The following is a 13,189-nucleotide window of genomic DNA, read 5'->3' as shown; positions in this document are numbered from 1 at the left end:
TACATACTGGGCATTCAAAATATTATAAATATGATCTCACATGACTCAGTACATATTCAAAATGAATAAATGTTCTGCATTATTGTGTGACATGGAGATTCATGCAAACGTAATCAAAATATAATCAGATCATGTCTTCCATTAATGTCTGGCCCCAGGAAGTATAACAGCCTAGCACCTACAAATCTCTTACTTAGTTCAAGAACTAGTGACTTGTGCTTTTAGTGCTGAAGACCCAAGATTCAACCCTTTGTGACAATCATAGTGTCTGCCTGCTTGTGGCCATGACTTGTAAGACAAAGATGGAACCCTGTTGTTCCTTGCTGCAGAAGAACTCACTGAGCCTAGTAAATACCTAAAAGTTCACCTCTTAAGGTTTCCTTCACATATTACCACTAGGAAGTGTGAGAAAGTAGAAGGAATTAGTTTAGAAACTTGAAGGATCCAGGGGACTTTTTTCTCTACTGCTAACATCATGTTTCCTTTCACACTACTGAGTGGAAATCACCAGCAAGAAATAAAAATTAACAGGCTATTCTACACACATACTTGAAACAGATTACCAGACAGCAGCTTTTGTCCCAGTTTCTCCTGGGGAATATTACCATGAATTGGGGGAGGGAAAGTACTACCTTTCTATGCCCCCTGGTCCATTGCAATCCAAAAAACCTGAATTGACTCTCAGCAAGGTTTGAACTCAGCACCTTCAAGGTTAAAAGCATGAACCTCTGACAATTTGAGCTAAAAGATTAACTAAGAGGTCATGTGGACCATACAATAGAGAGGGAGAGACCCACATTCTCATAGCACGGATTACAGCTACTGCATCAATGGAGCTGATCTGTCTTTTTCTGCATCTGGTGCACAAGTAGGGAAGGCTATGCCAACATTTAAGAAACACTTCTGTTTAAAATAAGCAGTTGTATTTCCTTAATTTGCATTGACTATTAACTATCTCATGCCTGTATTAAGTACTTCATTGCCAATGCGATGTGCTGTGCTCTGCCTTATGCAGCACCTATTCCCTATGTGTGTCTCGTATGAGTGGGAAGAGTGAAGGGGTTATGTCACCTATTAAGTTCCAAATGTTACTGCTTTTAGTGCTTCATATCAGGCAAGACCCATCTACAAGTACATTTTGGGAAAAGAAAGCCATAATCACTTCACATAATTAATTACTTCTCCCCAGCAACAACTGTGACAATTACTCATTCCATAAGACTGTAATCACATTATGGTGACTTCTTGTGATAACTGCTTACTTCCCAACAGTGTGAATGACAACACTGCAATATATCTATATATTTTGAAGAGGAAGTCTTCTGTCGGAGTGTCATCTTTTCTCCTCCAACTGGAGTACTTAAGACAATGAGATATGCAGTACCTGTGGAAGAGACTAAAGATGTACTGTTGATAGCCTGCAACCAGGCTGTAAGGAACAGGCTTTATGAGGTAAACCAATGGTTCCTGAGGGCTGCTTAGAGCTGTATTGAGCTGAAATGCTACCTCCCATTGTGCTGTTCCGCTTCACTTCATTGGAATGAATGCTGGCTTTTTCCATTGCTGTTAAGAAAAGTTTGTCAGTCACTTTAACTGGCGGTGCTAACCTAGTCTACTGAAAGAAATACTAGGAAGTTATTCTACATTACTGTAGGTTGTACCCAGTGGCTTTCTGTACATTCCGTTAATCCTTTGAAATTAATTTGGGATAAAAATGTAATGCACTGTAATGTATGAAAAGAAACTGATTGGTTGGCCTGCTCTGTGTGAGCACTGGGTACGGTTGCCAAATGTCCGGTTTTTGTTCCTGGCCAATGGATGGGCGCAAGGGCAGCACACGGAGTCTCCCTGGCCTCCCATGCACCTAGGGGCTGCAGGGACCTGGCAGCCACTTCCTTGGAGCTGCAATAAGTGCCACAGTGCTGCATCCTGAACCCTCTCTTACAGCCCAGAGTCCCCTCCCACACCCAAACTCCCTCCCAGAGCCCACATCCTGCACCTCTCCCCATCAGCACCCCAAGCCCCTGCTCCAGCCCTCAGCCTCCTCCTGAACCTCAAATGCTTCATCCCTGGCCCCACCCCAGAGCCCTCACTCCCCACACCTCAACCTCCTTCCCCAACCCTGAGCTCCCTCCTGCACCCCAAACTCCTCATCCATGCCCCCCCCCCAGAGCCCACACTCCTAGCCAGAGCCCTCACCCATCCTTGCACCCCAATCCCCGGCCCCAGCCTGGAGATCCCTCCTATACCCCAAATCCCTCATCCCCAGCCCCACTCCAGAGCCCACACCCCTAGTCAGAGCTTTCACCCCCATTCCTGCACCCTAACCTCCTGCCCCAGCCCAGAGCCCTCCTTCGCATCCTGAACCCCTCATTTCTGGCCCCCCCTAAGTCTTCACCTCCAGCCCAGAGCCCATACCAGCCCCACAACCCAACCTCTTTCCTCTGCCTGGAGCCCTCTCCTTCATCCCTTGCCTCACCCCAGAGCCTGCACCCCTGGCTGGAGCCCTCACCCATCTCCCACATCCCAACCCCCTGTTCCAGCCTACTGAAAGTGAGAGATGTTGTGGGAGAGCGAGTGATGGAGGGAGGGGGGATGGAGTGAGAAGGGGGCAGAGCCTTGGAGAAGGGGCAGGGCAGGGCAGAGGTGGGGCCTTGGGAAGAGGTGGCAGTGCTGAGGTGTTCGATTTTATGCCATTAGAAAGTTGGCAAACCTAGCACTGGGAGTACATGATTCCACACACAATTACACCTCAATCCTGATCTGAAGGCACTGCATGTTTAAAGGTAAAGGAGCAGGCCAGTCTCCTTGTCCCATTCAGTGCTGAGGATACCTGTGGAGGTTGTTCTCACTGTATGCATTATGGACCAGGATGTAGGCAATCTGACCAAGTAGTCAGAGTAGGAGTCATGTATAGTGAGCAGAGCAGGTGTCCAGGTTGGAGAACAAAGCACCAGAGTCAACTGCCAGTTACCAGAAGCAGGGGTGAAGCCAGAGTCAGAACCAGGAATCAAAGCTAAAGGTCAGAGTTGAGGTAAGATGCCAAATGCCAGAGCCAAGGGTAAAAGTAAGGGTCAGAAGTTGGCGGTCAGAGTTGGAGTCAGGAATGGACATTTCAGATTGGAGGTGAGTTGTAAGGGCAGAAGAAGAGGAAAGGATCAAGCACAGAGTAGAAGCATGGTTAGACTAGCAGTGAAGCCGGGAGTCAGGCAGGAGCCAGAAGTAAAACAGGAACCAGGAACAGGGTTGGGTGCAGGAGGCAGGCACAAACAGGGTCCAATGTAGCCACAAGAGGAAACCACTTTGTTGCTTAGACAAACTTTCTGTTCTTCCTCTTGGCTCAAACAGAACAATTGGACCAATCAGTGGAGCTGGGCAATCCACCAATCAGAGCTCCTGTGGGTGGTGCCTTAGCTGGAGCTATAGCCCTAGTAGCTTCTTAGCCCACCCATTTTAGTAGTCATTGAGTGGAAACGAGGATGTATCAATTGAATGGGGACTCCTTAGCCTGGGTTCAAGATGTAGGCATCAGATTGTGATACTTGTCACTCAGAGTAGACTGAGAGCAAGAAACAGGCTTCAGATGTTAAAAACAAGCAGTTATTGATAGCTACGAGGTTCTATATTTCTTAAGCAAAGCACCAAGCCAGTGTATCTTTAACTGTAGCATTTAGAGGGATACTCAACTACTGTAGATTAGAAGAAAAAGCGGGCAATATTTTAATCTGAAGAGAAAATATCCTCCTGTTTCCAAGTATCTAGATTTTCAAATATTACTATTCTGTTTAGACATTTAAAAGGAGAAGACAAACCTCTTTTAGTAATGTATGACACTTAAAAAAAAATCTGTATCTAAAAAAGTTGCACTACAGTCTAACACATTAAACCTCTTGTTAGAACACCCTCAAAATGCCTTTAATGCAAGTCTAAAATTAGCCATAGGGTTTGTTTGTGAGCCATTACAGTCTTTAGCTGTGGAGGAGAGGCTGACTATATTTTGCAATGTTTATTTAAAAATGCATTGTTTTAATTAACTAAAAATTAAGACTAGAAAAATAAACAATCTGAAATCTTTAAGATTAGGAAATTTCAAAAGACAGATTAAGAGGTGGTAAAATTGTCTCTGCTAACACACTATAATCGAAATGCCAGCAAATATCCATTTTCCAAACCTTGTGCATGTGCAAACCCCATGATGTCTGTGGGAGTTTCTGTGCAATACAGAAAGGATCTGTCCTTCAATTAAGAATCGTTTAATTATAATGATGAAAGGTAGGAGAAATTTTCTCATTCCTAAAAATAAAAATGGAGATTTATATTTCACTCCAGGTTAAGTCTGGACCTCTGACAATGCAGTGCCTACAGTTTTACTGTAAGAATAAATAGGGATGTAGTAGGGCCATGATCTTACAACACCCACCTTGAAGTCATTGGACTTACACCACCGTAAAAAACAGCCTAAGGCAGAGTAGAATCAAGACCTTAATACAAGCAAGTACATTGTTTAACTATATCTTCTATAGCTATTTTTGGTTATATACATTAGCATTAGATTTATGATTACTATTACTACAAAAATTAAAATATTCACTAAATCATATCACTTTAAAAGCAATGGAAAATGATGTATAAACATTGTACTACATTACCTGTAGTAATAAACTATTTGTGGCACAGGAGATGGATCTTGCAAATAAAGGGACAAAGAGGATGAAGATGGACATTCAATTTTTTGTCACAAGTGACAGAACTGACAATAACAGCCTTGGGGTGTGTGTGTTCCACTGTCCAGTGGGTATCACAAAACTAATTGGGAGAAGGGGGGTATGTTCTGTCATACCCACCCCAGTCTTGCACTTGTCATGATGGCTGCTCCCCTTTTGATTATATGCTTGGTAAGAGGGGTTTTTTTATGATGCCTACAGGTACTACAATTAGAAAATAAAATAACATGGCTTAGAACATATAGGACTTTTTAAAATTGATTGTAAATGGATGTGATGTAATTATAAAGACATTTAAGGCCAATTTATAAAAACAAGTTTGTTTGTTTTTTTAACTAAAGCAGTCCACTAGACTCCTGGCAAAAAGTTGAATGAAATGTATTGAATCTCTGACAACACATTACTCACCATTTGCTATGACCTTGATCCTGCAAGGTGCTGAGTGCTTTGGAAGCATGTGATTGATTTTAATGCAACTACTAATGCTTAAAGTTAAGCCCTTGCTTACATGCTTTGCTGACCCCATGCTGGAGGGCCCAGCACCTTGTAGGATTAAGCCCTGTATATCACTATATAAAAAGAAAACTACATATTACCGTGAACCAATAAAAAATACCTGCAAGAAAAAACAATCTGACCCAGCACACTGGAGAAATGGTCTGAAGTAAATAGGATGAAATTCAGTACGGACAAATGCAAAGTACTCCATTTAAGAAGGAACAATCAGTTGCACACATACAAAATGAGAAATGACTGCCTAGCAAGGAGCACTGCTGAAAGGGATCTGGAGTCATAGTGGACCACAACCTAAACATGAGGCAAGAGTATAAGACTGTTGCAAAAAAAGTGAACATCATTCTGGGATGTATTAGCAGGAGTGTTGTAAGCAAGGCACCAGAAGTAATTCTTCTGCTCTACCCAGCTCTGATTAGGTCTTAACTGGAGTATTGCGTCCAGTTCTGGGTGCCATATTTCAGGAAAGATGTGAACAAATTGGAGAAACTCCAGAGAAAAACAACAAAAATTATGAAAGATCTAAAGACATGACCTGTGAAAGAGGATTGAAAAATTTGAGTTTGTTTACTCTGGAGAAGAGAATACTGAGGAGAAGACATGATAACAGCTTCATGTACATAAAAAGGTTGTCAGAAGAAGCAAGGTAAATTGTTCTGGTTAAGCTCTGAGGACAGGACAAGCAGCAATGGGCTTAAATTGCAGCAAAGTAGGTTTAGGTTGGACATTTACGAAAAATTTCCTAACTGTCAGGGTGGTTAAGCACTGGAACAAATTGGCTAGGGAGGTTGTGGAATCTCCATCATTAGAGATTTTTAAGAGCAGGTTAGACAAACACCTGTCAGTGATGATAGATAATACTTAATCCTACCATGAGTGCAGGGAACTGGACTAGAAGCTCTCGAGCTCCCTTCCAGTCCTAAATTCTATCCCCTAATTAGGACAAGGGACCAAATAACACATGAGGGATATATGGTAGATCAAGAAAGAGAAACCATGCAAATGGCATTCATTGTGTTATCCCGTCATTAGCATTTCTTTACACTTTGAAGCATGTTGACACAAGTTGTAATAATTATAGAAAAGAATGGCAGGGTATCATAGTCTCAAACCAGCTTCTTTCAGTGGTGTCTGGTATATGCAAATAAAAGCCTACTGATTCTATTAAACCAATGCTGATTAGGTATAATTTGATGTGGTTTTTGTTTTGTTTTTACAAACATTTCTCAGATTAGTTAAACCCAAGGAGACGTGCACATTTCATTTATTCCAAGGTTAGGTAGCATTAATTTAAAGTTATGTTCAGCATATTCAATTTCAGCTTGTCTGAACTACCAAGGCAACTGAATGTTAACAATTCCAATAAAAAAGAGATGCTTTGCCTAGTTATCTGCAGTATGAGCCAAAAATAAGTTAATATCCCTGTTTGTGTATATGCGCGCGCGCTCACACACACACACACACACACACACACACACACACACACACACACACACACACACACACACACACACACAAGATTATTAAAAGAATAGATAGTAAAACAATCCGATAATTTCCCTTCTCACCCCCCTACAATGCACATGCCCCAAAGATGCTGCAAGACACTGCTGTAGGAAAAACTATTGGAGTTTGCAGGGTATGATGTAATAGAAAGTCCCACAAACTAGTCAGAGAACCAAATGTTAAGTGTAAGAAATTTTACCTTGCTCTAGGCTTTTCCATTAATAAAAAAGATAAACAAACCTTCATACTTGTTTGGTAATGCCAATTACACAATGCCCGAATACTCACAAGTGCTTTTATAATTAGAATTTCATCTAAAAATACTTAACCAAGACGATACAGAACAAAATTTTTGAATCATTTGCTGTAGGGCCCTTCTAAACTGGCTTTGAGCTCTAAACTAGTTTTTCAGTTATTAAAGCCTCCCTGAGCTCAAAGTCAGGAATGGGCTAGTCCAGTCCTTGTTGGTCCATTATCTTACAGTTCACAATCTCTATATTGCAATTGCTCACAAAAAGAGGGTTTTATAGTTTTCCCATATCCTTGGCCCAGATGCAGTGCAGTCCTCAAGTGAAACTAGTCCCCTAATCTTTCCTCACCAGCAGTTTAGCTTGAAAAAATAATCTGTTGCAATAAAAGAAACCACAACACAGTAGTAACTCCCAGCACCTGTAGCAACTTCATCTCCTTTTCATGATAGAAAGGAATTCCTAATGCCTAGCCACTGTCTCAAGGTAAATCAGGCTGATCCACAAGCCTCATGGCTCATCTATATCTCCTCAGTAAATCCAGCTGGCAATTGTTGATAGTGCCATTATGTCTAAGCATCATGCCATTAGAACATACACTATACATGACTGACTGGCTACATTGGCATATCAATTTCACTACATACTTAAAGGCTCACGTAGTACGTATTGTATATCTCACAAAATATAATGGTTTTACAGAACATAAAGCATAGGACACAGTGTGAATTTAATTAAGACTGTAAAACACTTTCCACCATTTAAAAGGAAGCTTCAATGCCCCCCAACCATCAACATATTCTGCAAAGAAAATCCATTCTGTCTGAAATGTTATACATGTGGTCTCTTGCCAAAGAAAACCTTTTATTCTTGCAAAATTTTAAGTGGCTCAGAGAAACTGTTTATCCCAGATATCTTTTTTTTAGAAGAACTGGTATCTCTTTTGGAAATGCAACTATTTTTTGCCATTGCAGATTTCAAAATCAGCTTTGATCTGGGAATTCTATATGTATTAACATTCACTCATACCTGGCAAGAACTAGTGCATATTGAACTATGCTGGTGGATAACTCATAAGCCACTTGTTACAAAAAACAGGACTTTTGGGTGCTTTGTAAACTCTCAGATGATTGTAGCTTACATTAGGATTCTTGCATATTTAACGAGTCACACAGGCTTGCATTGCCTTATTTATTTTTAAATTTCACTATCTTCTGCTCTTGCTTTTCCACCTACAATTAACTTTCCCCATTGCCCAGAAACATATTTAGTGCATTTATGCACACAGAAGACATGCAGTCTCTATATTCATATTAGGATGCCTCCCCTCAACAGTGCAAAGTCAATGCAATAACTCAACTTTTTTCCCTGAAGGAATACTATCATTGCCTGGTGACATAATGGTTAATTACTGAATCTGAATATGGCCAGAAATAATAGGAATTGAACGTCCTTTATCTTAGTGCATCAGCATCCACATCTATTACCTTACCTTTGAAAAAATGTGCAGTTGAGAATACTGAAAATAAAATTCTAAAGCACCCAACTTAGTAGGCTGAACAAAATCAATAGCAGAAAGTATTTTCAGCAGCAAATATACTTCAGTGACTGCAATGACATAATAGCAGCTGTAATTGCAGAATTATGTGATCAAATGTCAAAAGGAACACACATAGCACATTCTTAGAATTATAACTTATTTTGACAATCTGATCCTATCAGGTTTGAATCCAATTTTATCATATCGGGTTAACTTAAGATCTTGTGGTATTAAATCTTCAGATGAGATGTGATTTAAGTAGCACCTGAAGATGCTGCAGTTATTGTGACAATTATCTAACACATTTGAGAGAAACAGACGTGTTGCTCTAAACTATTTTTAACAATATATGAAAAATGGTTTTGAAGTAAAAATGATTTATTTACTGAATTCTAACCTGCCACATAATATGGAATAATCCTTAAACAACCAATAATAATAATAGACTGGGATTTAGTTAACAAATTAGAGATGGAAGAACAAGAGCGTTTTGAATACCTGGCAGGAAAAAATATTGAATAAAAAGAAGAGAGAGAATAGATATTTCAATTAAATATAATGTCTTGTTGATTGTCAAGTGCTTTCAGGGTGTTATTCTTTAGCCAAATTAATATTCAGTATAAACTGGAATATTTCAAACTCCATTCAAGACTTTTTGAATCAATGTTTGACATTTATCATTGCTTATATTTTAAATGGTTTTTAATCTCCTTAGTTTCACATTTATCTGAACAGGGAATTGGTGAGATTACTTCCTTAATTGTGTTCAAATTTGCTTCAGAGCACTTATAATGGAATGGTATAATCTGGAACTTGTCAGCATTAAAAAGTTGGAAATGACCATGGTGTCTAATGTCCGAGTCTTGCACTTGATTGTGTCCAGTTGACCCCATTATCTGTGTATATGCTCATCCTGCTGCAGGATCAGGGACACAGACTCCACTGTGAAATATTATGCCAAATATTGCCTTTTTAATTGTGACTTTCATTTAAGTTGCAAGGCTGAAGATACAATGCTTAAATCAGAGATTCTTGTTTCTAATTATTGATTTCCAAAGAGTGCTCTGAACTTTGTATTTACAAACTGTCTATAATGTTTATAGTAAAAACAAATATAAAAATCAAAGTGAAATTTTCCATTTAAGAAAATTAAAGTTAATTAACTAGACTATATAACAGAGCAGTGGTTTTCAACCAGGAATACACGTACTCTTTGGAGTACAAAGAGGTCTTCCGGGGAGTACATCAACTTATCTAGATATTTGCCTAGTTTTACAACAAGTTGCATAAAAATACACTAGTGAAATCAGTACAAGCTAAAATTTCATACACACAATGACTTGTTTATACTGTACTATATAATATGTCAGGGGTTCTCAAACTGTGGATCACTGGAGCCAATGTTAAACTTCCTGGGGCTCAGGGCAGAAAGTCGATGCCCGAGCCCCACTGAGCAGGCCCAAAGCCAAAGCCTACTTTTTTAAGTGAGGTGAAACCTAGGGTACGCAAGACAAATCAGAGTCCCGAAGGAGTACAGTTGTCTGGAAAGGTTGAAAACCATTGCAATAGAGGACTACTCTTGGAATAACTGGAGTACAAACATTACTTTCTAAACACTAACAATGTGTTACATAGGACACAGAAATAAAGACAGTCCCCTTTTCTAAAAGAGTTACAACTGTACTGGGAAACCCAGAACAGGAAAGACTTTATCTGTATTGTTTACACACACACAAACAATATTCTCCCACCTCCTCCCCTCGATATACATATACAAACATATTCTGGTCTACTGCACTCAAAAAACATAATCAACCTATCTTATTTTAATTACTATTATTGCTAACTGACTTCTTGCAGGTATCATGGAATAAAAGTTTTGGGGGATATCTGAATGAGAAGAGAGTGGCATGGTGAACTAGCATAGGGCAAAAGGGAAAGCACTGAAAAAGGCAGAGAGCTAGCAGTACCAGGAAGAAATGAACGGAATATCAAGGTTAGGATATTTTTGTGGAGTTGCGCAAGGACTTATAATTCCAGAACATAAGGCCTGATCCTATTTGTGAAAAATGTGATATCAGAGCTAGATATTATTATTATCCCGAAGCTAGAAGGACAACTTGTAAAAAGAAACATTTCTCACATAAAGGATCCAACCAATAATATTTAGACTGTTTCAGCTTTGGTTATTGTAAATGAAGGCAGATAAATAAAAAATACTTAAAAAAAATCAGTTTATGGAAACTGAAAAGTTGAAAGAAGATAAAGCTAGGGGCAGATGAAAGATCAATTCTGGATAGCATTATATCAAATTACAAGAATCCCCAGATGGAAAGATTAAATGATTATTGAGTATAAAGCAACACAGTTTATTTACTTTAAAAAATAATACTAAGTTAAAGAAGCCAAGGGAAAAAAGCTCAAAGGAATACTGTTGCAGGCAAAAACAGAATCATTAGTGCATATCAATATAACACACATCATTTTAGAAAGAAAAATCAACTCCATAATTTGTTTCCAGATACAGAACATGGTAAGATTTTGAGAATTTCACAGCCCAGAATCACCAAACAATGCCGCAGTTATCAACCCTGTCAATGCAGTTTGCTAGATCAATTATTTCACAAGCAGATTTTTCTCTCTGCAGCTGTAAAAATTAGGATATTCTTTTGTGATTGGACAAACGACTAACTTTTCCATTCTTCCTTACAAATTAAAAGTAAACCTGAGAAACGTTAATGCCAAGTGGACAATACTTGTTCAACTTTGTATTAAGCAATTATAAACTTAATAAATAGGCTGATAACATTAATAGTTTGGGTTAAATGCTAATTGACATGATTTGTTCATTTTTCTTTGCAGTAATTTTGCTTTTATATTGCCATTTTCTACTTGCCAGGAATTCTTAAAACAGTAACACAAGTTTTTGGTTTTCTTACCTGCAAGACACCCAGTGAGTGATAGAAACAGAATCAGTCTCCATGAAGACCACATCATTGGTCACAAAGGTCTTGAGTCCCTGTTTGTGTGATTGTTAGCAGCTTTGACGTTTCTTCATTAAAGCTTAATCTAAGGACATAGAAGACAAAGTCTCTGTTAGGAAAAGTAAAAACATATCACAAAAATATGATAGGCTATTCAAAAGAACCCCTAGATCCTAGTGCAATCCCAAGAGCTCTTTACGTAAAGTAGGAGGTGACATTTTGAAAGGGAGGTATTTTGAGAGATTCTCAAGAAAAATATAGTGTAGCACAGTACCTACCTATGTTAAGAGCTAAATTGTGAATGCCACTGTGTAGCTGCAATGGAGATTAAAAAGCCCTAGTTCTTCACCTCAAAGGCAGAGGTGTGTCAGGGCCTTACATTCCTGTTCCTCCTGGAGCCCAGAGTTATAAGTGCATACTGCACATTTCATCAGCAAGTGTAGCTAAATGCAGCTGAATATTTTCCCCCAGTGTCCTTGAAGCAATCTCTTGGTATTTTCTAGAGGTGGGTGAAATAGTTTCAAAGAACAACTAGTTCACCACATTCAACCACTTCCACTACTTGCAAATTGTGCCAAAATATATTGCAATCCCCACTAATTTTTCACTGTATGAAATCTCATGGTGGATGTTTAATACAACCACCATTTATAGACAATAAACTTTTTATTTACTTTACCCTCCCAAGCTGACACCCATCCCATTTTTTTGTCAATCGCACCTAACTGTTAAGTCTTGTCTAATACCTAGCTTGGGAGATTTCTTGAGAAGAAACTCTTCTTGCTTACAGGACCAATCTCTGATCATGGTTCCTAGATAGTACTGTAACAATCAGAACTTTATTAACAGATTGCAACCTACAGATTGTTTACTGTATTGCTTCAGGAAGTCAGCATCCACAATTCAAATGTCCAGTTGTTTTGACTATGGCCACATAGGTATATTTCTGTTCCACGATTGGATGAGCTTTCCCCGGCTATTCTGCCATAATTGCTTACAGCTGGATTATGACAGGCCCTTATGCAACTGAACTCAATGAACCTTCCACTCTTGAAGTGCAGGCCGCCATCAGCACCTGCCACAAGACAGTCCCAGAATGCAGCATTCTGTACTGTGCACTGGGCCATTCAGGGAGGGAATGCGAATCATTTCCCTAACTCCCTCAGACTCGATGTGGTTCACTTACAACCCCTAATTCGAACAATTAGCTAAGTGGCACAGTTTAGCACATCAACATTTTCCTAGTGGTGACATCACTCATTTGTTAGAATAATCACAGAAAGTGGATGCTGAAGGGGTACAACACAGTCGAAGCAAAATCATGTAAATGGTTCAAAGAATGTACAAAAATCTTTCTGCCACATCATCCCCTTTAAAATGTACTCTATCTCCCCTCTTCTATACATGCACAAACACACACACACTGCATGAGCAAGGAAAGGCTGCATTTATTTATATACTTATTTATAAGAAAAGTTATTCTTGAAACACTCTAAAGGTGTAACTTGTCAGCTCTCATTTATAAGGCAGGCCAGGTGCAGCACTCAACACAAATAAAGATTCCCAATTTGGGATTGTTCTTCTTTTCAGGTAGCTTAGACTGGGGATACTTAATATGAGGTGTATATGTTAATATATGCTTCTCTGAAATAGAACATAACTGCAGCTCATCTA

The 13,189-nt window shown here is 39.2% G+C and overlaps 1 protein-coding gene across 5 annotated transcripts in view; it reads right to left on the bottom strand.

Moving 5' to 3' along the window:
• CNTN5 (contactin 5) overlaps positions 1–13,189 on the bottom strand; it is a 1,021,024-nt gene that overhangs the window by 548,415 nt on the left and 459,420 nt on the right. For all 5 annotated transcript variants that reach the window (XM_030560071.1, XM_030560062.1, XM_030560093.1 and 2 more), the window contains one exon: positions 11,471–11,600. In XM_030560071.1, the coding sequence (XP_030415931.1) occupies positions 11,471–11,528 (58 nt within the window). In that variant the 5' untranslated portion in view covers positions 11,529–11,600. The remainder of the gene's footprint in view (positions 1–11,470; positions 11,601–13,189) is intronic.

The sequence above is a fragment of the Gopherus evgoodei genome, chromosome 1 (assembly GCF_007399415.2).
Source record: "Gopherus evgoodei ecotype Sinaloan lineage chromosome 1, rGopEvg1_v1.p, whole genome shotgun sequence".
Classification (NCBI taxonomy): Eukaryota; Metazoa; Chordata; order Testudines; family Testudinidae; genus Gopherus; species Gopherus evgoodei.
The sequence above is the reverse complement of the archived record's forward strand: the minus strand, read 5'-3'. Positions and strand labels throughout refer to the sequence as shown.